This window comes from Prorops nasuta, unplaced genomic scaffold, assembly GCF_024137725.1.
Source record: "Prorops nasuta isolate Cenicafe-Biocafe unplaced genomic scaffold, Cenicafe_Pnas_1.2 PNAS00019, whole genome shotgun sequence".
Classification (NCBI taxonomy): domain Eukaryota; kingdom Metazoa; phylum Arthropoda; class Insecta; order Hymenoptera; family Bethylidae; genus Prorops; species Prorops nasuta.
The window spans coordinates 1,883,317-1,909,763 of NW_027116816.1; the positions used below are offsets into that span (position 1 = coordinate 1,883,317).

Sequence of the window (26,447 nt, forward strand, 5' to 3'; positions counted from 1 at the left end):
GTTTCTCACATTAATTGTGACCCTCTCTACTGCAACGAGAGGCTTCATTTTCTGGAAACAGGCCCATTTTTGTCTGAACCGGTGACCTCCCTTGGCCAGAGGAGACGTACCGAGAGAGAGAGAGAGAGAGAGAGAAGGAGAGAGAGGGAGAGGAGGGGAGATGGTTGGTTTTGCGAAATCACCAAGTCCAGCACGGTATCATGGGAGAAAGCAAAATGTCACTTACTTTGTTCAGGATCCTCATTTCTTTTGCTTCGCTTTTTACCGTGATACTTTTTCATAAAGACCTCAACTTTGGACAAAGATTTATGTTCTCGTTCAAATTAATTCATGAAACCTTCGAGCTTGTTAAGAAAAGCTCCAATTAAGGCTTTTCTATCAATTAATGATTCCTTCATTCTCACAGTTAGCAATAATATCATGTTGTACATTTGTTCGGGGAAATTCACCCATTCTACAAATTGAAAGAGTTGGATAACCTATTGATATCATATATGCGGTAGTTGTACAGAAGATAAAGTTTCATTTAAACGAATAATTATATATATAATATATTTTTGCATCGAATAATACATATTGACATATATACAGTCACCACTATACTACACAATGCATGACTACATAATTCTTAAGTTGTACAGAATGTAGGAGCACAATTGTGAGGGCTGCTTATTAAAATCATTCGAGTAGAGATTAAATGTAACATACAAAATATTATTTAAAACTCTTCGGAAAATTCACTATTACTCGCGTGAACGCGTTTGTCGTTTGTTCTTGTGTTCTCTAAAAATGAAACACAGAAGGCACAACGAAGCAAAAATAAATAGACATTAATTTAACAGATCGTAATCCAAAAAATAATATGAATCTTTAATTTGGCTACTGTTCACAACAGTATCGATATAAAGTTATTTCTGTGTTCCATTATTAAGATAACACATTCGAGTAATAATTGCTCTCAAACTAAATATGCTTACATTAATTGACAGACTTTTTAAATATTCTTACGCCAAATTGGGGTACATAAACGGGAATGTATTTTATTAATAAATTTATGAGAAGGTTTTTAGAAGAAAAACGAAACAAGAATAAAAAAAAAACGTGAATATGTATATTGAGCAAGTGCTTAGTCGCGCCTAAGACTGCTCTTATAAAATCTGTTACATTTAACATAAAATCTATTTACATATAACTTAACAGTTTGCTGTATATGGAGACAAATTGGTTGAACGCTCGTCTCGATCTTAAGGCACTTGCTTATTCGTTATAGGCGATTGCACTGATCTCGAAAAGCTTGGTTCAACTAAATTTAAATCTACTTGTTCTAAAGGTAACGAGCGCTTATAGCTTTCTTGGCCCACGGCGTCGTCCACGTGGCTAAAAAATTAAGTACGTATAACTCGGTAACCTCGGTGAAATCACAATCGTGGTACGATTTATGTACACTCACACATGGAAACACGCACACAAAAACACACACACACACACGCAATATGCATTTAATCTCGTGTAAACATATGCTCACGCATACCTCCACGAACGCGTTACATCCATTATGCTTATAAAACTTGATACAGAGCTTTTTAGTTTTAATCTGAGTACGCATCACCAGCGGCTGACTAATTTTACAGGAGGAGAAAAAACTGCTCGGTACGAAAAAATGCAATTTCACATGCAGATCGAGGGTCTCGTGCCAAGTACACTTTACTGATGATAAAACATCTAATTTTTATTCTTCCAACATCTTTGCAAGCATTCCGTCGATTATTTTTTAGCGTAATATAGAAACATTTAGCGACGAGTCGTTTAGCAAGCTTAAATATCTTCGAAAGGTCTGTTTCTTTTTTTTTTCAAATATTATCCGAACTGTTTGTGATATATTAGACAAGTCCCATGACGAGTTTCCAAGTGTTGGAGTATATCTCTGTGCATGTTCAGGCACACATTAAGCGTGTAAAAGAGGCCGCTGACAGCAACTGTAATTAAGTGTTATATCTGAGATTGCTTACATCACGAGATCTTCTGTCTTTCTTCCTCACTGTTTTCACTTATTTTAACAATTAATCTGCGTGTCATCGAGTATTTCTTACGTGAATCTTTTAACGCTGTTTGCTATTATTTTACTTCTACGGAACACAATATAGTTTAATTAACACTATGGAAATATACCTTCTCTCGATATAAAATTATTACGAACATCCTCGGGAATGTAGTTTATTGTTACACGAATAGCAAATTTATGCGATTTAATTTATTGTAATTTAATTCGATGCACGATGTCATAAACGTTTGAATAGATGTGGCCCGAATTCATCGCAATACGCTGGACGAGCACTTATAGTAATACGAAATATAGAATTGTCGACATTAAATTTCTCCTAACTAGATTGAGCCTCGAAACAATTAAGTACTGATAAGTGTAGGTACATGCTCGTTTATAATTATAATAATAAAATATACGAATGCACGTCAATATCATAAACGCGTAATGGTTTAATAAAAATCTCTTGACAAATATAAGGTAACGTGAGTTCCATGTATTTAAGCATCGATCTTTCCAGGTACAATCGCATATTAAATTAATTGAACCGCTTAGATGCTCGACCAATCAATCCAGTATATTTAATAAACATTTCAGTTCCCTGTATATCTTTAATCAAATTACAAGCCATCCTTGAAAATTTTAATCGATTAGCTTTGCATCTGAGAAGATCAATTATCAATAGTAATATATTATACTTCACTATTATTCTTTACTTAATTTTAGCATAAAAGTCAACATAAACGTTCTAATGGTTGCATTTAAATATTTAACAAACATTCCAAATAATTTTCTTGTATGTATTATACATATTGTCTTTTGTTCGTTATCACTTACTTACATTATAAATTTTGCGATATTTATCATAAGCTCCATAAATAAAGAATATCTTTAGCATTTGTATTTACCGTAAGGCAATGAAAACTTGACATCAGTCAACAATTAAAATTAACACGCTATCTTGTCTTAATAAATTATTTTCAGATTTGCTAGACTGTCGCTTTTTAGGCAGGACCGGAAATCACAAGTTTCCGACAATTTTGAGAAGCAGAAATAGGAGATTCTTCGTATACCAACATATGTAGGTAAGGATGAAGTATGTATGTAACGTAAGCATGATTAATATTGTTTTCACGGTCTGAGCTATAAAATCATTCAAATGACATTTTAATAACTTGATAATAATCTTTCAAGTCTAGTTAGAAAATACGTCAACTATGTAATGCTGTTTTCGTTGGAAGCGGACGATCGACAAAAAGAAACAAATGTTTTAAAAATAGGAAATCAAAAAAAAAAAAAATCTTTTTGACAGGGGTACGTCATTCGTAATTAAATATAAATGAATTTTTCAAGCGCATTGGAAAGTAGCTGCATATAAGTTGGCGCTAATAACGGGCAGATCTTAATGTCGGCCATTATCGATATTTGAAAAAATTAACGTAAAAGGTATCCTTTTGCGTGTCGGTGATTGTGGGAGGCGGCAAGGAAAACGATTTCCAGGCCTCGAGGTCCCGATCGATAGGATCTTTCGTTGTACGTTCTATCTCTCTCTCTCTCTCTCTCTCTCTCTTCCCCTCATTCTAGTTCTCTCTTTACTCGAGTTGACTCTCTCGGTTGTTAAGGAGGCTCTCGCTTTGCTCGGCGTGGCTCCTTTATTGCGTTTCACTTTCGCGATGAGCTTGCCCCGTCTGATCGGGGCGTGGCAAAAGTGTAACGCAAGAGAAGTCCGAGGCCATCGGCTGCGAGCTGCGTGCTGCGTGCTGCTCTCGAGATATCACCGTATGAGAACTGGAGAGCGTAAGCCGAGAAAAAGAAAAAAAAGGGGGGAAAAACAGGCCTCCCATCTTCCTCGCGAGGCTTTCGACCAGCGTGGCCAAGCGCTCTTCTCTCCCCTTCTCCCCACATGCGCTCCCCCCACCCTCGAAGAACCCATTTGCGTCAAGCTCCTACATGCAATTAGTCACACGCTCTCTCGATATCACCCTTCCCAATATATCCACATGAATTCCACATCCTATACCTGTTTACCTATTTACGTACAACGACAATCCGAAGCATCGTGCATCTTTAGCATGATGGATTTGCATTGCGTAATTTTCCTATATTCCCAGCACTCGGGACGTCAATTTACCCGCCACATCGTCATCTTCCTTTTTTTTCTTTGCAAAATTGCAGCAGTCGTAATTGTAACTGTGTCAATCGGCAAATCATTCCTTCCCCTGACCGAGAAAATTCCATCATTAACAGGACGCACGTGCGCGTTTATTATGATTTTCTTTTTAGAGCAGCCCCGGCAGTGATTCCCGTAAAATTATAGCAACGCGGAGCCTCGACTCGCATATATACATATATATTCGAGTAATTGCTCCGTGCGCGGTCTGCATGCGTTAGTCGAAAGTGAGAAAACTGTTAGGAAAGGTGATCAAAGTATGTAGACGGTTGATGGAAACGGGTGTGTTTTTGATCAAAAGATATACGTAACGAGAAAACCGGAATAATTGTCTGCCTTATATCGAGCGCAAAGATTTTCCTCGCGCACGCACGATCGCATCCTACTTTGTCCATTTTTCCTAGTCCAAAAGCGAATAATCCAAGAAAATGAATCCAGCGCGAAGGTCTAGTTCGTATTAAAGACCACAACGCGAAGGATGATTAGCTCCTTTTAAGGTCTGACGAGATTTCCCGAGATTTCCTTGGAATCTAATAAGCTAACGGCTTATTCGTCTTGGCATTAATAAGAAAATTTGAATTGTTAACTGTTCGTGGCGATAAAGATACCGATCTGTATTGATCTATTTTCGAGAATACTCCTCGTCGTGTTTGCAAAGGTAATTAAAAAAATATCGCTACTATCGATCGTAAGAGTGGTGAAAGACGATTGGAGGACGCGACGACGTCTATATAGCATGAGCAAAATTTATTTTAGTGAAACAATAAGTTCGTGCGACTCTTCCCTCACGCTTGTCAGTCACTCAAAGAACAATTACATCGTGCGATTCTTCCGGCGCGATGTTGCATTTACGAGTCATTGTTCGGATTAGCCAAGGTCAAAGGTCCCCCTGCACCCGCATTGACTCCAGTCTCGCTTATTTAGTTACCTGTCTACGGATCCTCACCATCGCTTCCAAAGTACTACCAACTTACATTCACACCCGTATAGGTACATGTGTGTGCTTCCATGAAAAATATATCATATAGAGGATTTCTAAATAGGAGGATACCCGAGGGTCACTCGACTCTGTTTACTACGTGCAATCACTGCGGGAGACGGTCGTTTCTAATGAAAATTCAAGTGAAATAGGCAATGGAGGAGCGGATATAGCATCGATCTCGCGAGTAAGAGTATGAGTTAGAAAGTGGCGGTCCGTTCGCACCTATCCCAAGGAAGAGCGGAAGGTGATTAGATCGTTTCGCGGCAGGTGAGGCGAGGCCCCTAGCTACAGATACTACTATATGTTCTTCGCATCAACGAACGTCCGCAGGATATGCAGGATATATCATCATCTAGTGGGATATATTGCCGATGCCCGTTCACCACCAACTCTCCCGCTCGTTACTGCAGCTTCTTGCTGATCATCCGCACCGACGAGAAGTCGCGCCAGTTTTCCAACCTTTCCAATCTGCTCATTCCCAATCCACCACTACCACCTCGCCTTTCTTTCTTTCTTTCGAAGCTTGATAACGATGCTACCACACGATTTCACACCATCCGCTTTTAATTATTTTAACAGCCAACTATTGAATGACGCGCAAATCATCATCAGAGTCCGAGGACTGTATCATTGAAGCACACGTGTGTTTGTTAAGGATTATTCGTCGCGAAAATGAAAAATGAACGTGTTCCTATTTATTTACAAGTGGTTATACCAATACCGTTGCTTTGTATCTTTATATTAAGTTATTATCAAACGCGATACACTTGCTCGATGCATGCTGGATATCGAGTAAAAGTACTTTCGATGACACTGATCTGAAATCTCGTTACTTTCACGCTCGTCAGCTAGTCTTCGATCGAACGGAGATTAGTGGGGCTACCGCCACTTTACCGCACCTTGCTACCTTACATATTTTTGACGACTTCGGAAAGTGAAATCATTATCGAGTCTGGTTTCTCCTCGTTCATTCGTTTCTGTGAAAAACCTACAGTCGCTCTTTTATAAATTAAATCTTGCAAACTTTGCCGGATCAGTGTCACTTTAGTTTTGTTTTTTCGCGAAATTAGAGTGGAGGTGGGGGGGGGGGGGGGGTAAATTTTAATATATACTGCTAGAATATATAGTTGATGGAAATTTTTACATTCACCGAAGTGGCTGGAAACTCTATGCTTGCATATATATATATATGTATATAGTAAAGCGTGAACGTTGGATTTTATTATTGGTTCATTTAGGATCGTCGATCCATATCGCTGCTCACCAGATTCACTTTCTAGGTCGTAAAACGCAAGAGTCACCGTTTCGGTCCGGCATCTCGCTTCTAGCGTTTCTACTGAAACGAATTGGCTCCGAGTTCTTCAACTTCCTCTAGTCCAGTTTGCGTTTTTTCTCATTGCTTTGATATCTCTCTTGCTCCACTGGCGCTCCACTCTGCTGTGGAAAGCGCGAAAAGCGATCCGATTACAACAGATACCGCCACCCGAACGAAACCACAGCCATCGATTACGCAGCTATTGCTAATCGCTCCTCGCTCCTACAACGTACAACTTCTTTTCATCATTCTTCCTACAATAATGAAACACCGACAACAATAACCTCCACGTTTTCTGCTTCATAAATAATTTCAGGCGTGCCGTGGAATGTTGAATGCACCCGTCCGAATTGCGCGAACCGACACCACCACCGCGTCCGCAACATTTATGCACATTACGAAAGAGACGCGAGGATCGATCGGCTACTTTCTTACCTTCCGCTTTAAATTATTTTATTTACGAGATCAGTCGTCAACGCTATATGCTTTGTGCATTAAATAATTTTAGCGAAACAATTTAATTTCTAATCATATATACGCGTTGTTATCGTGTTTCTTGAATTTAATGAAATTAGCGGAATGTCATTGCTCATAGGAATGATTTATGCGCTAAGGGACCATAATAATGAATTACGTATACGTAACGGGTGGAACAACAACAGTCCCTAATAATAATTATGTGAATAATAATTGCAACGACGTCGATCGGTGCGCTAAAATTCGCGACAGCTAGCAAATTGAGAAAGACGCGGCCCTGCGGATCACGTAGAAAAGTATCTTTTATAAACGAGTGTGAAATGATAATTTAGAAAAAATCTCGATAGAATAGCAAATTTAGCGGATAAATCGTATAAATTGCGTTTATTTAAAACTAGTAGTAGCAGAACCCGAAAATTATCCAGCCTCCTACATCCGAAATCACAATTGAAATAGTATGTGATTTAGCAATTTATTTGGAGGAGATTTATTCGGATTTAGATCTATAATTTATGGCTATTGTACGTAAAAGTCTTATTACCTATCCATCTTAATTAAAAGGCTCTCGTATTAAAAAGCGCGAATCGTGAGATGATGCAAGATGTAACAATGACTATACAGATGCCGTTTCTTCTTAAAGCGTTGCGTTTCAAGCAACATATTGCTCGCTTGCAAGTGGAACCTTTAATTCTTTCGTTTCTTGAGCCAATCCTTATAAATACGAGTTACGATGATCCACGGCTAAGAAGGACCCGTGCTGGTGATATATATATATATATATATATATTTATAGCTATATATATATATACCGCCATTTCGTACTTGACGCAGTATAAGAGTTCAAGGACGATTATTGGTCAGTCGTTAGCTATTCAGCGTGGCTCGTGTCTAAGCAAGTAACAGCTGTAAGGTATATAATGATTAGTGGAGAAGCTTGACTCAAGTATTGTTCCCAGGTGATAATGGTGGCGATGCAGCGTCTCTCTGTTCTTCCTGGACGCTCTCCGGCCTACTAGTCGTGCTACTCGATCTCGAGCTAAGATTATCTCGGTCACTGAAGTAGGATGAGTCACCCTTCTTCTCGTCCAACTGAAGGATGTGCTTCTCGTTTCTAAAGTCCTCAGCAGCTGGACCCAATAGGCCAGGGAAGTAAGGTATAGCTTGTCTCTGCGAGGTGATTTTACCCATAAAACTACGTATCTCCTCGAAATATGATTCATCGGCTCGCGGTAATTGGCCGTGATACCTTGAACGCACCTCGTCCAGTATCGTCGGGCCGTCCGCGTCGTGCTTCTTTAAATGTCTATCGAGATTGGTCTGTTGGCCGAAGCATCGCTCGCAAAGCGGGCATTTGAACGGTTTTTCCTTATTATGAATATTCCTAACGTGTCGTTGAAGATTGCTCGATATACTGAAGCTTCTCTCGCAGTACTTGCATTTGTACGGTTGTTCACCCGTGTGAGTTCTCAGGTGTCTCGTGAGATTGGCCGAGCGTGGAAAAACTTTGCCGCAGAATTTACAAGAGTATCTGTCTTTCGGCTTGAGTCCAGCTTGAACGCTGATGGTGTAGGAGGATAGAGTGGAGCTTTGTTGCTGTTGCTGCTGCTGTTGGTGTTGGTGGTGGTGCTGTTGCTGTTGCTGCTGGTGACTCTGGGATTGTTGCTGGGCGTGTTGAGCTAGCGCAGGACTGGATATCCTGACTGGTTGCTGGGACGAGGAGGATGAGGTGGACGAGGTCGTCGAAGCGAACCTGTTCGGTGGTAAAGGGACCATCGTTGGCAGGGCCCTGACCTGAATCTTTGGAAGATCGGGTACCGTCGAGCCATGATGGTGAGATCTGTACATCGCTTCCAGAACGAGCGGATGGACCGCGTGATGCTGCGGAAAGAGTACCGTCTGATAAGGAAGTCCTCCACCCAAACTATTCTGATTCAAGGTTTCGATGTCGTTCTGGTTCTCGTCTCGGAGTCTCTCCTTCTTGTAGTCGACCCGTAGGTCCAGTGGTTCGGAATCCGCCTCGTCCTGATGATGGGACTGCGGTGGTCTTGCGGCGGGACTCATGTGCGGCTGTTGCTGTTGTTGCTGGTGGTTCAGGCTCGGGCTCGACAGGCCTCGACCGTGGGCATGACTAAGATCGTAGGGAAGCTCCTCAGGATCCGAGACGCGTACACTCAGCGGGTATATACTAGCCTGCTTCGGGCTTATATGACCCGGCATTTTCCTTGGACTCGAGTCTTTCTCCCGCATGGCTGGAGGGTACTTCGGGTCGCGCAGCAATGTCGGGGGCAGGGTGATGCTACCGAGGTATCCGCTCATCACACCGCCTCTGTCACCCTCGCATTTGCTCCTGCTTTCCCTTCGAGATTACCTGCAACAGACAGTAACGCCATAACTTTATACAAACTCGATATTTATTCGCCAAAAGACCTTATCTATCTCTACGTTTTATTAATCACTCGTAATTTATATCCCTCGCCACACGAATCTACGTCCTTTGGACAAATATGGCGCTTCCTCGTATATAAGTAGTGACGTACTTGCGTATTTCGTATACATTAGACAAGTTTCAATGGGGATAAATATGTCGGATCGTTGAGTGTCATAGAACGAAAAAGGAGTCGAAGACGAATTGGACAAAGTGAAATTTGACGTGTTGGGCAACGTATAGCTTGGTACGATCCAGTAAAATATGATATCGAGTCAACTGGGCGATTACGAAATGGTCCAGTCCTTCAAATACGGTCATGCCAAAACTACTAACATATGATATATATAATATAAAATATAATATAACTATAGTCTTAAAGGCACGATATGGTTTGGCAGCATCGCTAAAGCATCCTGGTAGTTAACAAGTGATCCCTTGTCTCAACTATAAATCAACCGTTTCATAGCTCTTAACTTTCTTTCTCGGTCGAGTGATAAAACGTGATTATCGTCAAGTAAAGAATAGTCAACAAATCGACGTAGCTAGAAAACAAGCACGATTTGAAAATATTGGTGAAAGCATCTCCTCCGGGTCATCGTACAAAAAACACAAATATAAACACAAACGGTTGAAAGTAAAATTAAATTCATTGTTTCGTAGATCGCTTTTGTACGAACCTAGACATTTCTGTTAAAGAATAACAGTTTCACTGCTTTATTCGTGAGATAAAAAGCAAATTCTAAAACTTTGAACGTATATCACGCGAGTGCTATATATTCGAACGAATTAATTACGAGTAGAGAGTGGTAATGATGAAATGAAAAACATATTAATTTAATGAATGAAATTCATTGATACGTTTGATGTTTTTTTGCTCTATCATAGTAGCGGCCAGTGAGGAAGAGATGCTGATCATTGGAAAGAATAATCCTTAGTACCGTTTCTCGCGATCTGCTCCAGTTGTAGGCTTTACCTTTCCTCTCATCCCTCTCTCTTTCTCTCTCTCTTGAATAACTGTCCACTCGATCGAAAGAGAAATTCACTCGCGATGTTACGAAAGCTAGAGAGAGAGAGAGAGAGAGAGAGAGAGGGAGGGAGAGAACAAACGATGGGGCAGGGCGAGTACAGTACAAAAAAGATCTAACGGGATGAAAGTAGAGAAGGAATAAAGAAAGAACGCGATGAGAGATGCGCGCGAGATAAAGGAGGAGTGGAGTTGATACCTCAAAGCAAGAACTTCTCACCGGAATGCAAAAAGAAAGAGGAAGCAGTTGAGCGAATAGTAAACTACCTGTGTGGTGTCGGTATATAGAAAAAGCATTAATTATTGGTGTTGGGAATGCGTGGATGGTTAGATGTCTCAATGTTTGAAAGTTTATGCGTTGGCGCAAATATCGCTTTCCGTTTCTGCGAGGGCGTATCGAAGAAAGTGACAGTGTGTTGACGGGGCGGCAACACTATACTTTTCGACCTATCCATGCAACATTATATTTTTATATCGTATATACATACCGGGCAAAAAATATCTTATTTCAACGAGAAGCAACGTTACTCCGCTAAATAAATCCTTTCCCCCTCGAAATAGCTCATAACCGAGAAAAATTCTTCCTTTATTCGTGAATTTAATTCGAAGACCGTAGTCTCGAGTGCAATTGGTACATCTGCTGTATGTATACATCCAAATGAAAAGGCACACCCGACGAGAGAGTGTGTCGAATGCAATCTAGTTGGAAAAATGTGGTAACTAATGTCCGCTTCTGGTAATTCGATGCTTGGAAATCTCTTGATGTACATCTCCCGAGGCTTGGATAAAGCGCGAAATTTCTCTTGGATTTTTAGCGCGATCTTTGGCGTGCGGTAGACGTGTGTGTACACTATATACATATATATATATATATACATGCAGGTGTGGTGCGTGGTCTCCTGAAAGGTGGAGTTTCTCCCGTTGCTCTCTTCTGAGTGATGCTTACGGGAAAAAGCGATGAGTGCGGGCCATATATACAAGTGCGCGTAGCTTCAGGGAGAGAGGGAGAGAGCTGCACACAGAGAGGAGAGGAGCGACAGATGGACACCCGAGCGAGTGAGTTACGTGAATCTGAAAGATCGCACCGCACCGGCGCGCTTTATTGCCGCCTTTCGCGATCACTCGCTGCTCGCAGCGATCCAGTTTTCGGTTTCTAGAAAGTTGGGATGAGCTCGGGTGTGGTTGCGGATCTTTCGCTTACTCCCTTTCTCTCTCACCCGCGTATTTCCCTCCAGCAGCCTCTCCCTCTCTCTCTCTCTCTCTCTCTCTCTCTCTCTCTCTCTCTCTCTCTCTCTCTCTTTTACGTCCTTGCACGCTCCACGCTCTTATGATTTCTCTCCCGACGCGACGTTCACCTATACGTCTGCCTTACCATAAGTGCTACAGCAGCAACAGGGCCACATTCTTTCCTTCGAATCACACATCCGAATCTATACTCTATTCGTTCGCGACTCTGTATTATTATTTTTCAAGCGGTCAAGGTCAGCTTGATAATTCAGTATTTCTAAATTAATTCCTTCGTGCTTATAATCGAGTTTTGTGTAAACGGCAGAGAGAATATTAATTATAATAATTATATGAAAATGCTTTCAGGGCTTTGATCTCTGATGATAAATGCAACGTGGTAAGCCTCGCGCTTCTTCGATGGTAAAGAGGACCTCTCGCCCCTCGCACACATATATATATAATACATGCACCTGTGTGTAACACTTTAAAGTGTTGGGAGAGATAGCGTAGCAGGGTTTAACGATTTAATTGTTCTCAGCGTTACGGTGAAACGATATACGTATATATATGCTTGTAAATGGTGTGGGGGGAGTGAGAGGGGGAAGGGGAGGGGAGGGCAAAAAGATCGGCAAAAAAGATTGCACCTCCCTTGGACCACGCTGACCGTTTTGCGGTGCAAAGCCGATGGTTCTCGGTGATAAGCGGGCCAAGAGGTACCGGCATTTAATTACGACGCGCGCCGCTTTAAGCACCGCCTTGTCGGAGATAAAGTGCACATACGTCGCTAAATTGATACATTGCGCGACACGAAAATATTGCGCTACGTGTGAGAGAGCCTTGTACGAAGATTTTCAAAGTTCCAGCCTGCTCGGCAGGCCAACCAACCTACCCCCGCCCATTCGACACAGAAGCGCATCGAGTTTTTTCTTATACGGATAAGATAAACTTTACACGCGTACGCGTATCTGTATTATAGGACACAGCTTTGCGTATGTGTGTATATGTACCTCGATATTTGCCTCTGTATTATGGCTATTTATTTACGACCGCTTTCAGCCAAGGGCCATGACCTTTAATTATTCTCCTCGTTCATTAAAATAAATTCACAATGCGTCGTTATATCCAGCTTTCTTTGAGTTCGCCGAAAATCTTTCCTTGCAGCAATGATAAGATATGGCCGGAATAAAAATAATCAAAGACGGTATCAGATGACGGGCGTAGATAGTGTCATTTAATTTGTTGCATTATTTGCAGTATTACAATCAGATTTATCCCTGAGGTATATCGAGGCTCCGTTGATTTATTCGAAATTGTATCGTGAAATCGAACTTATCGATACTGTCAGCTTATTAAAGAAATTTTCGTGCAACGGTAGCTTACCGATCCTTATCCCATTAAAAAGAAATCGAGCGTTGCTAATAAAGGACAAATTTTTACAAAGTGAAAGCTATTAGTTTTCGTGTAATTGCGTATATATGTCATATTTAGTTTCTTATAATCGTTCAAGGCTCTTTTATTACAATAATTTTGTAAAACCAATACCCGCTATTATACTTTGTTCCCTCTTTCTTTGCTACAATGTTGCGAGGTAGAATTTTGCTCTTTTTTTCCTTTTCCCGGATTTTTACGAGCGAGAATGTTTACTTGCTATCGCGTGGATCGACCTTAATTTAAAGGCCGTAAAGCAGTTTTTTTGACGGGGCAATGAAAAGTGCCGATTTCGCAAATTAACATTCTTGTGTGTGGCTAAAGGTTCCAGAGAACGGCCAACAAAGACAAATGAATGGTCCCTGCAGAGGATTTTACATCCTGGCAGATTTCGAGAGGAAATCGAACTTTTATATATCGTTTCGATTTATTTGAACTGCCGACACCATTTATTTTATTAATCGGTCTGTCTTACATGTGTGTGTGTGTGTGTCTTTATTGTCACGCTCGAATACACGGTTATTATTACGTGTCGCGAGTCGCGTGAATGAATTTTATTCTTTACAATGCTCTCGATTAAAGGTGTATAAATGTTACGCTCGCATTCTTGCAATCATTTATGCCATTCGAAGCTAACTGCATGAACTCTGTTGCATGTGAAAGATGGCAATTAATTATTGACCTTACAAGTCATCACTTTGAACAGTGTATTCTCAAATTCCGTGTCTCGTGCACCGCCATTGTCGCCAACCATTCACATCAAATCTTTGGATAATGGATAATTAATAGCCCTAGAAATGACTCTTATTGTCAGCACACACGATGATTAATAGCCTCTTTCCGCGAGATCTTTTATCCTCCTATTCTCAGCAAACAGGATAAACCTAATATTATGACATTTCAGTCATTTAGTATTTTGTTCAGCTATGCATATACATATAAGCAGAATCTATCCAAATGTATCACTAAATTATCGTTTCACGAAAATTAATAACAGAGCTAGGTAAATCGTGTTGCGGCATCTCTGAGATATACATCAAATGTCGTACACAGAATACATCCTCCATCTGTGTCTTGAATTTGTTCCAATCCATATAGAAAGTGCTTTCTGCAAAGAGACTACACAGCCCATATTGTTAGCTACAATTAAAAGTTGCGTATCGAAGCGATATTTCGAACGATACACGATTATATAATAATGGGAAAGATGGTGGATTACAAGGAATATAGCCAATGTAAAGAGCGTATATCGTATAGTATTCATTTCGAGGGACTATCCCCCATATGTGGGGCATTCAATTACGTACTTTCTTTGATTAGAATGTCGAAATGAAAAGTGGAATAAAGTTTGATTAATGATTTATACTACCTAATGTCGTTTGGACAGGATTTTTTCTCAATTCAATATAAGACAGGCTACGTATAATTAACGTAAATATGAGACTTATTCAGTGTATAAGCGAATTAAATCATGCTGGAGGGTAATTATATGTACATATTTTTTATAGTATATATATATCTTGTTAGACGTTAATTGTGGAGAAATGGTTCGCTGGGCGAATCGTTAGATCTCGTTTGATTTCGTAAACCAGTGGCTGGGTCGAGTTACGTGGGTGACACGGTGGGGTGGCAGAGGTCAGAGAGCGCGAAGACAGGAGGAAGACAATGAGAAGAAGTCGTACATGCGTCGTATTATACATACATATAGATACATATATATGATTGCAAAAGAAAGAGCGATGACGACGAAGCTGTCCCTATATCGAATGTTTAAGCAGCAAAGAGCACGCGGTATATATATATATATGTGTGCGACGTTGTCTTTTCGCTCTTTATTTCCCTTTGCTATTTGGCCTCTCTTGCCTATAGCGCGAGCGAGGCCGAGACCAATGGATTAAGAAGTCTCTCGGCGGCTTCCGGTGCTTTTAAAGATGCGGTGACCCTAATAGTCGTCGCGAAGGATCAACGACTAGGAGACAATGCTGTCACCGGTAAATGCAATCCTCTTTTCAAGGAAGGAACGTGTCATCCGTGATTCCTCCTACATTAACCCACCGCTACTGTGAATTCTTAATTGATTTCCTCGTTGTACCGTGCGAAGACATCAACATCCTCCTCATCCCATCCCTCCACTTCATTTCTCTTTCGAGACTCTCCGATATTAATAATTTGTCCGATCGCTCCTTCAACGTTATCGTCGATTAATCTTTTCTACAAGCTGCTAATAATAATAATCACTCGAGTGTACGATGAGTTTCGCCAGTCGTCAGTGTTAAGTAACGGAATCATTCGCGTTTGTAGAAGCGGCAAGTAATCATCGCTAAATGCTTTTGTTCTTTTCCAGTCGACTGAACGTGACAATCTTCTCATCGGTTCGCACCTCGCGGTGAAATCTTCGATTCGCCAGCGTGTAAGTCCGTTAACCCGAGTTTATCGTCGGAAGTTTGATCCTTCGTGGCTGCTAAGTGCAGGACTGGTTTAATTGTATAATAACTGCAGAGCGTAGCTTATATACTAGATTAATGAGTCGATGCTCTCCTAATTAGGTTAACGATCGGATCGAAAAGTACAAATTTGAAAGTAAAGCACGATTGAATCGCTTAAACGGCAGTGTTTTATTCTTAGAAGAAGAAATTCTTCTATCGATATCCCAGGTATTTCAAGTGTTGCACGGATCGAGCGGTGTGGTATGAGCCGTTCGAGTCGGTAGTTCGGTATACCTTGATTTAGCTAAATACCAGTTCATTACTAGCGTTTCCTTATGAAACCAAAGCATCTCCGCACGCCTCTTTGGAATCCCGCAGAACCCTCTACCACCGCAAAGTCCTTATACTTTCGTCGAATTCCATCTTCAGCATGGTTCAATCTGTTTATTAACAACCGACAAACATCTAACGTGTGCTAGGCTCTTCCGCCTTATTCGAGGCTCTCCTTATTAATTTATATATAAATACATATGGGTTATTTTCCTATTGTCCCATTCACGCAGATAAATTGCCAGTTTGCCAAATATATTTTGCACGTGCATAACGAACGTTATTACGAGTGTCTGCTCAACTATTTCACCAGGGGAAGCAGAACGAGAGGCACTTTTCAGCTGTACACTCGAATAATATTCAAGAGAGAGAGAGAGAGAGAGAGAGAGAGAGAGAGGAAAGTATGAAAATATGCTTGTGAATTGGTAGCAACTTTATTCATTGATTTATATACTACAAACCTTAAACTTTCTCATGGCCCAAAGTATATTATACGACTCTCGATAAGCTTGTAAACTCAGGTCCAATCACGAGCATCTCGCTGTATGATTAATAGCATTTCCCCGCGTAGCTTTGTTTCGTTTTTCCTGAATTTCCATCGATAGAAATTCTTCCAACTGGCCGAAAAAAGCACCGTGTATAAATCAAGAGAGTATTTATATAGCGCGTTTCTCCGAGTGGAGAATCGTTCCGTGTGCTTGGGTGTGGGAAGTACGGTAGGATTATCTGGTTTTCCACGACGGAAGAAGAGCGAGAAAGAAGGACGTTGGCGCGCAAAGTTGTGTCGCGTATACACAACAATGTGAAGTGAGATTTCTCACGGGTGTTGCGTCCGTATCTGGCGACAGCGGTGATCGCTTGTCAGATGCCTTATCCGCGGAAAAACCTGGAAAAGGAAACGGGAGGAGGTACGGTCGAGAAAGAAATCCACGCGGCTATATCAGCGATGCAACTGTCGGCTAAAAGTTCCAGCAAATCATGTCGAGGGATAACGATTGTCTTTTATTCCTATAATACACACAGGCACCTATAAATCTATACCTATATATATATATATATATATATTTATAAATACAAATGCTCGGCGGATATCCGAGTTTACGAAATCATCATTCCGTCGATATCATAACGGTGGAAAGCTGCATTATTTTTCCTTCGAGCCAGTTTTTCTTGCCGCCTCGGCTAAAAACGTTACGGGCAATCGAATATTTCCACCTTTTTAATGCTAATCTCTCGTGCCGTAACGCGAACTATTCGCGCAATATTTCACTGCTTGGTAAAAAAAATTGGCGGAAAAGGTAGTAATATTGTTGATGATGCAAAGATTGAAGCAGCGCCTCATGAGGATTTTTCGCTGGATATTAATGGAGGGCTCTTAAAGGACATCCGACTTTGCGAAATTGACTGTTTGCTAATTGGTCACTGATGGAAAAAGCTGTCTGTAAGGCGCGCGCTTGCAACTGCAGGCAGTACAGTGCGCGCGCGAGGTCTGTACATCCGGCCTGGAATCTCTCGGAGGCATTTGTCGATTAGCGTCGCTAATGACGTTCCGCGAGCATACCTTCCGTTATCCGCGATGCAACCTCCTTCTACTCGCACCGAAGCGAATTTCTTTCCCCTTGCAACGCGTAATCAAGACTGAAACTTGCAAAATCCTTAAGGACCGGGAAAGCAATTTTGCGCGAATATAAATTAATATTCGCTTTTTATCGAGACACAACCGTGTCACGTTGATATTTTTTTAACACTGCAGTAGTCGCTCGAGAAACTTGATTATTCAAGACTGGTAATTGGCGTAATAGCTGAAAAATCAGTGCGGCGTATTCCTGGAAATACTAGTAACCGTAACTCTGATTTAAAAGGAGTGAAAACTGTGGTAAGTGAAAAAACTAGTGCTCGGTAAATACAATGCTCTGTGATGAGAAAAGTTCGCAGTCCATTTGGATATTGCAAATAGCATTGAGGAATTGCGAGCACCGATATAGGTATATATATATATATATATATATATATAGACGTTGTACGAGAGCGAATTTACGCGATTTTCTGTTTGCTCGAAACAAGTCAGCATCGGACTTTGATTCGAACAGAACTGTAAAAGAAGGGTAATAGTAATACAATATCACGCAAATGTATACAACGATCGGATACGAAATCGGGAATAGATTTTCATGAATTTTCCTCGGGGCCAACCAGGAAACTTGGTCGCAGTCGTTGTGCCGATTCGACTTTTTTCAGTCAACTTCAATTCTTAGCATAGCCACTCTGCAGTTATCCACTCTTGTTCCTTCCACGCCCTTATCAACATAGATCACGCTTCTTACTCTGTTTCCTGTTTTACCCCATCATCTTTTCTCTCTTCCTAATTCCAACGTTTGTGAATCTACGCGATGACCCTCCCCCCCCCCCCCTTGCCCTCCAGGACTCTTTGACCGTTCTCATGAAATATTCACGCAGTACGACGAAATCATCGTTTGTTAGTCAACGCAATCCCTCCATCTCCCTCATTGTCTTCTTTGCCTTCTTTGTCCTCCCTCCCTCCCTCCCTCTCTCTCTTTCTCCTTTTCTCTGCCCCCCCCCCCCCTTCCCCGACTCCTCTGCATCTTTCTTCCACGCTTGATCGAGCAGCCAACGTACAGTGCCAGGCATTGTCATCACTGACCCATTTCTTCTGCTTCTCTCTGTTTACTTTCGGCAGAAGGAGATCCATATTGGTATATACACGCTGAGAAGGAGAGAGAGAGAGAGAGAGAGAGACGGTTCTATATAGTATGCGTATAGCCAGTCACTCTTTCCATGCAGATCCGCGAGATCACAGCGATAAAATATCTTTTTTCTCTCATAGAATACATTTCCGAGAGTAACGGCACTTTTTCTCGACAGGAATAAATATCCCGCCTAATTGATGTATATGTAATTACAGGTCGCATATTCTATTTTTATACTTTCCTTGTTCATCGCAGTTGCCAGATTTTTTCTGACCTATCATCTATTGTCATTCACTCTGGAGTGAAACAGCGATTCTTTTTTTAAATAAAATATATCGTATACTAAGCTAATAATACGTGTCAATAAGAGACACAGGGTACCGTCTCGCTCGATGGTTTATATATAATATACGAGAGATTTTGGAATAATAACCCGTCTTTTTCGTTTACACCATTCTCCCCAAGGAAACATATTTACAACATGGTACCGTTCTTTCGCAGGAAGTAAACTATAAAGAAGCCTTTATCGAGAATATTCCATTGCGAGATGCTCCCGTTTTTATAAATCCAATAATGGAAGACAATACGGCTAGTAGTCACGTAAAGTGGTTTTAAGGTCAGTTGGGACCTGCGATTGTTTCAAACTTTTTGCAAACTCAACATGGCTCCGCAAATGCTTTTTCTGCATCGTTACAGTGCACTATAATCAAGGGAGACCAGTGAATTGCGATCGATAAGGTAGAGGAAGAAACGCATTATCGGTCTAAGTGGGAACAGGGTGGAGCTAGAGGGAAGAGTTGTGCAATTTTTATTATTATACTTTTCCGAGCTGGACTTATAAATGCCCTCCCGTAAAAACGAGCAGTCTGCTCTGCAATATAATAATATAATGATAATAATAATAATAATACGGTAAAATATTCTATATATATATATATATATACAGTTGGCTGATTAATTTATTAAGTCGAGGGATTTATGCAAACTTTCCAATTGAAATTGGTTCTCTTTGCTAAACAATCTCGTTAACATGTTCTGTACAGTATTGCGGGCAAGCAATTTGTTATTATTTCGACAAAACGAATATTCTGCAAGGGTTATTCGAATGGCTTTATTGCAGGTGAGATGTATGTAATACATACTATATCGGGACTCGTCACGAATGGTCGGTCGTTGATTGGAATCGGAACGCTTTACGGGCCGGGTTTCGATTTCAATCCGCGATTATCCTCTGATACATGTAAGAGAATTGGAGGCAGCAGGCGGTCCGTTTCGAAGAAAGAGCAAGGAATGAACGCGAAACGCGTGTGTGCAACCTTCCACAATAATCGCTGGACGATTACTAATGCATTTCCGATGTAAGCACCCTTAAAACCAACATTGTCACTCCAGAAATAAATTGCTCCTTTGCCAAGTCGAGAACCTAGCAAATCATACTTATTAAATTTTTGTCTTAACCTATATTTTTAACACAAATATAGAATTAAAATAATTGTCGCCTATAGCATCCTCAAAATTAACAAACAACAGCGTAATATGTATAAGAACAAGGAGCAACACGTGTTGCAGCAAGCATAACGAGAACCTCAGAATTTTTGTACATGTATTTATGTATGTTACGACCAATGCAAACTTCGGGAATCGATCATTGTTGCAAAACACATAACAGAGGTGTCTTCTGTATATAGTATAGTTGTGTCGATAATCCGAAGCACGATATATTAAAGAATCGATAGCGTTGAGGAGCAAAGGACAGAGATAAGAGATCAAATCATTGATGAATTTGAGTTTGCTTAAGAGAGCTTCAACCATATTCGGCGGTTTCACGTGTGCGTTGGATCATAAATCAAGCGGGAGCAAAAAATTATACGTTCGCAGTAATGCTGCTTGATTGCATTTCGGTCATAAAAATGTCAAGCCTGCGCTCCGGGATCTTACCGAATGATCTTTTAGCGAGCTATGGCGTTTCGAAGATCCACCCAGCTGTATTCCTTGCGTAATACGTCTTTTAAGTATCGCAAAAAAGTCAAATATCGCATTTACTGTAACCACTTACTATACCGTTGAGAAGAATCTGACGCGTATAAAAGAAAGGAAGATATAGAGGAATGGCGCGATATTTATATTTGTGTTGCAAGCTGAGCAAAGCAGCATTTATATATATATATATATATATATAAGAAGATGGATGCAAATTGGAAGCAACTCACGTGTTTCACGAGTGGTTGGCAGGAAGAGGGTAGTAGCTTTGGTCGTTCGTGCCTGTCAAAAGCGGAATCAACGCGAGGGAGAAGAAGGCAAAATCTAGCTCGGAGTGACGTCACTCGCGTTACGGTTGCAAATCTTCCTCTTCTCATATTTAACTCCTTCCCTCTCGGTATATATATATATATATATAATACGGCGTAGGAGTAACACTTGTCTGGTATAGGTGGGGCTCTGCCAAGGATTGTCGATGAGATTAACAATGGCATTGCGGAACTGCTCGAATTTAATTCAAAAGCGTACGGTCCATTGTATTCTCGTACATATATCTATATATAATATTGTATATATATATATATATATATATACAAATAGAGTCTGTGTGTATACGTGTAATGTATAGGTATGCCCACGCAACACTTTTCAGCCACTGAAATCCGTATAGTATCCGTACTTGACCACAGCCGAGATTTACATCCTCCACCGCGCGAGGAACGGGAAGCTGCGTGAAGTTATTTGAATAAATTCGAAATTCTAAGTCGATCGATAAATTTCATTGAATCCAGCTCTTGTGAGACGAAATGCTATTGAAGCTCAACGGTAGATATTTTATGTACCTATGTCAATATTACTCCGAGCGAACACATTGAAACAGTTTAATTCAATCGTCTATATTACCAAAGTAACGCAGAGGGAAAAGTTAGAAACGGATGAACCGAATGGTTCATGTTCCATTGTCGGGACAAGATTAATAAGTAATGTTCGTTTATCTGGAAGATAAGATGTTCGACTGTTTGAAATAGTCAGAGTCCACGGACAAGAGCGCAAAACTCGCAAGAGAGCCATTGTTCGAAACTCTGGGAGTATCTCATGATTGTCGCGTTCCTTATTCGTGTAAGAATCCAGCGGTATTCAAATATTCCTGGCACAGATTTATTCGGACCGTTGGGCAACTGGAAAATGGAAGCAATTTAGTGGTATATTCCCCTCTTACCTGGTACCAATTTTACGCGACTGTCACGCGATTGATCGGAAGTTGTCGATTTTCCGAGAATACCGAACGTGCTATATATATATATATATATATATATATATACACAGACTTAACTGTAAATACGATAAGAGGCATATCTTGAATTTGCGAGATTTAAACGAGTGTAGGAGAGGGAGAGGGGGGGGGGTGGTGCACCGTGGTATATCGGGTGAGAAATCACGTGATGATTGGACGCATCATTATTTAGGTGACCGTCGATTAAAGAAACGCCAACGGGTAGTCGGAGATCGATGGCAGGAACGGTAAGCTGGCGAAGTAAGACGGAGAAGGGCGAGGAAGAGGAAAGGGTGGGGTTGGGTTTGAGGAGAGGGAGGGAGGGAGGGAGGGAGAAGAGGAGAGGTGGAGGTGGGGTGTTGGTGGTTCTGCCGATGGGGAGGAGAAAGGGAGAAGGTACGAGCGAGCGAGCAAGCGTGTTTGATAAAGAGAGAGAGAGGGGAGTATAGTGGGGGAAGAAGATAATAGATCGAGCAACCAGTTTCCGAGCAGAGCGCGCGGATCGTATTGGTTTCACGTAACTGTTAACGGTCTCGTCGGTCTATTTCGATCTGCGCGCTCCTCGGCGAAGAAAAATGCTTGCACAGCCTCCTCCTCGCGCGGTGACGACGACTACGAGGTTGCGCGCCGAACCTACTACCTCTCTTATCAATTAACTGTTAAGGTTGGCGCGCGCGCTGCACCCCCGGAACCACGGAGTTCCTGCAGAGAGCGCTACTGGTACATGTACGCGAGAGTACCGAGCCGACGACGTATCGGTGGCGGCGGACCAAGAGGAACGGAGGGCTAGCTGCTCTGCTCTGCTCTGCTCTCGGCTGCCCGATACTCCTCTACTTGTGCCTCCTTATGTGCCTTATACTCGACTGCCACGGTACCTGATGAATAATGCATCGCGCTCTCGAGAATTCGAGACATTTTATGCCTCGATCGTTAAAAGCGGACACATAAACGACTTCGCAAGAACCCAGCGACGCGATTACGCTTTTGCATTATGTATACGTCACCATCAACTATTTCGTTAAAATTACTTATGTCCCTTACAACCGTTCCATCCACTATTACTATTCTTCATAACCCTTTCGTCCATTTCGTACTCCATTCTTGATTTTACCACGCTATTCCAGCAAATTTACCTCTTTTATCTCTGGCGAGCTGCTATCGCTTGTCAAGCATCTCTAGCTACGGTTTCCGCGGCGAGCGTCGCAAGAGCTGTTATTTTGGTCCCGTAGCGAGTTTCATTAGCTTACATTTGCTTATCGGACATTACTTATACCTTGCAAATGGGCGCAGCAGCTCCTCGTGTCGCTGAGATCGCGGGTATTTATGAGCGAGGAAACTGTAGCCGCGCGGAATCGCGCGCTTCGGTCTCCCTGCGCGCATAAGGCTAGCTGGCCCTCTCGATCGTCGACCGTCGTCTCTCGCGACGGTGCAACGAAATTCTCCATCGCTGCGTATAACTCGGGGACGAGCGTGGGCGTCTCTTCCAGTTTTTGCAAAATTCCGAGCGAGCCTCCTAAAAACTGGTTTTTCTCCTCGCTATTCCATATTTCGAGTCACGAGCAACGAAAGTGCCGGCTACTTTTTCTCCCCGCGGGAATCTTATCTTATTCGGCTACCGTTTTCCCGAGCAAACGCCTCCAACGTCTCGCCTTTAAATCTCTCGTTTCCTAATCTCGTTTTACCTTTCTAAGCGCGAGTTCTTCAAACCGAGACTATATACTCGCTCTTCTTTCTACCCGGCTATAATAATTATAGGCCCGTATATATATATATAATACTCGTGCGAATATATATAAGGATTTAACGAAAGTTATATTGTGAAACTGAAGGAGTGACAGGCGACGAATACCGAAATTGAGATCTCGCCGTCTTCTAAATTGGCGCCACCGTGAAAAGACAGAAGATCGAGTTATGAAGATGTTGCGACCTGGCCACTCTCGCGTCTCTGTCTTTTTCTGCCTCGTTCCTCCCTTTCGTTTCTCAGGACAGTTCGAGCGAGATCGAGCAGCTTCATAAATATTCAAGAACGTCTCACGGTGATCACCGGCAGTGAAAAGAATTCACCGATATACGTCGCAACGCAAAGAAGCCACTTGATATAAAGCACGTCGTCTTAAGCTTTAAAAACTTGGCTCTCGCGTTTATCCAATCGTAACAATAAACGAATCTACGAACAAGAGTTTCGTCTAATTTTGCAATAATTTTTAACGCATCGACAAAAACATCGCGGAAAGGTTAGAAAAAGCTATATAGAAAAACAAGATTACCTTATCTGTCATTCCACGACTTGGTAGCCGGAGGGGTAGTCACGCGTGCTTTCTTCGGATTTTTATCACTTTTGAATTTTTCGCTAGTAGTTGTAAACATTCATCACCACAATTCCGAAACAGGTCCTTCGATGCACGATTGGAAACGATCGCGTCAAGAAGGAGAAGAGAAGAAGATGAAAAGGGAAGTGAAGAAGAGAAAAGTTCCGTTGACGAAAAAGTCAGTGAGAGAGAGATGAAGAGGAGAGATGAGAAGAGAGAGTTTGACGGATGAATATGGGGGGAGAGTACGCAAAGAAAGGTTCACTATTAACGAGAATAGCACACTTTTCGCACAGAATCTTGTAGAACTTTTCCCCGTTGATGCTTCTTGAGAGAAGAAGATAAACGTCAAAACACAAGAAGAGAGAGAGAGAGAGAGAGAGAGAGAGAGAGAGAGAGTGAGAAATAGGGAGAGAGGGGTGGGGGTGAATAATATTTCACAGTGAGCAGCGATGGTTAATGTTTGCTGCTGCGCGCTCCTCGTGGCACTAGCCACGTGCTTACCAGTCAGTCAGATGTTTCTTCGAAGCGCGCGCTTGCTCGCTTGCGTGGGAAAACCGCCAAGCTCATTCTCGATAAAACAATCCCTCTCCTCTAAAGGTTCAGTCCAAAAATCCCACTGATCATTCCAATGATCTAAAAACAGAACACACTCCTCGACGAAAACCAGCTGAACAATTATGAAATTTAATTTTCGCTTTACGATAATCTCGTATTACGAAATAAGTTATTTGACTAGACTCTGTCCTTGCAGCACTATGTAGCTTCGCATATCAGAAGCGCCACTATATATGTGTCAATCAAGCAGGTATCCTCGATCGATCCAGCAAGAATTTCAACGTTGACATTGGTGGATCGAAATTGCACTAATTATTATCCCAATTGGATTGCACGAAAGTTGACGATGTCGATCGAAACTCGCGCACTCGTAATTTCTCCTTTACACATACGTGTATACATCAACGTGGAGGATCGTTGCAACGAGCGAGAAGGATGATCGTGCAAATAGCAGGAAGAAGCGAGAGGAGTAGGGAAAGACGCGTAGAGTGCGGACGGTTCGAAACGTTGTTAATCCAGTGAAGAGTCGTTGGAGAGACGACGAGGTTCTTTCCGTCTGGGATATGCGGAGAAGTTGAATGGTGTGTGTGGAGAGAATAATAGAAGAGCGAGCGAGCGAGCGAGCGAGCGGCGGACAGCGGACGTTGGCGGGTGGTGCGGCTAGTCCGGAGAACGCGGAGAGACTCGTGGTCGCGTCGCGGTGGTGAGTAAGCAGCCAGGCGAGTGTCGGTTTTGCTTTGCGCGCGAGTCGCGCGAGTGAACGAGCGAGCGAGAGCAGGGCAGGAGCAGCTCGGCTATACGGACATTACTGTGCAGCGCCGGAGGGACGTACGGAGGGACGAACGGACCGATGGACGGACGGGCGAGAGCGAGAGCGCGTTGCGACTTGCGCTGCTGAGCTCGTGAGAGCAGAATCTCGCCTTCTCTCACATTGGTACACGGCACACGCACACAAGGAAGGAGGACTCTCGACAGTCGACGGGCGTGTAGACACACGGAGAGGACTCGACGAGCCGATTCTGGGCGGGGAGACCAAACACGCCAAACGCTGAATCTCTGTAGGTTGCCGGCTGGCTCGCGGCGGGTAGGTTGCTAAGTAGGTAGGTAGGTAGGTAGGTAGATAGGTAGGTAGGTAGGCTGCTCGATTCCTGCGCGCTCTGCTTTGCTTTTCTTTATCGCTCTCCGCGAGCCCACAGGACTCTCTTCCGTTTCCCTCTCGACCCTCGCTCTCTATACTGTATACGCATTCTCCTCTTTCCTCCACTCGCTTTCTCCGAATATCCGCGTCTCTTGCTTCCGCAATTATTGCTCCAGTTTCCTATACTATACAGATATATACGTGCATTATTCGTGGAAGAGTCGTCGTAAGGAGCCCGAGAGAGGAATATAAGAAAGTAAGAGGTTTTGTGTTTGTAAGCAAGCAAGGTAGCCGAGAGTACAAAGTATACATTAAAGTAAAACAAAGCAAAGCAGCGGCAGACCGGCACGCGACTTGCCCTCTCTAGCTTCCTCTCCATCTCCAGCTCCTTTTCTCTTCCGAGGAAGGGAGGGGAGGAGGGATCCCTTCCTTGAGAGACTAGCACCACTCCCACCCGTGTACGCGCGAACCACGTCTCTCCCCACGAGAGGCCACCGAGCCCGGACTCGAGCAGCGGCATAGACACTCGTATATGTACGGCTCAAACACGCGGATATCTCTTCGCTATTTACCCTCTGCTTCTCTGCTACACACACGCAAAACAAATATGCCCTCTTTATCATCCGGTCGTTA

General features: G+C 42.3%; 1 protein-coding gene across 1 annotated transcript; it reads right to left on the reverse strand.

Annotated features, from left to right (window-relative positions):
• Positions 1 to 535: 535 nt before the first annotated feature.
• Positions 536 to 24,788, reverse strand: LOC136780560 (zinc finger protein sens-like). The gene is made up of 2 exons (XM_066739009.1): positions 24,077 to 24,788; positions 536 to 9,353 (listed from the first exon to the last, which is right to left on the reverse strand). Exon 2 carries the CDS (start codon positions 9,299 to 9,301, stop codon positions 7,925 to 7,927), a length of 1,377 nt encoding a protein of 458 aa, XP_066595106.1. The 5' UTR covers positions 9,302 to 9,353; positions 24,077 to 24,788; the 3' UTR covers positions 536 to 7,924.
• Positions 24,789 to 26,447: the final 1,659 nt, after the last annotated feature.

What these genes read in the sequence shown, in the direction of transcription:
- LOC136780560 (XM_066739009.1), bottom strand. Translation starts at nt 9,301, where the DNA reads ATGAGCGGATACCTCGGTAGCATCACCCTGCCCCCGACATTGCTGCGC.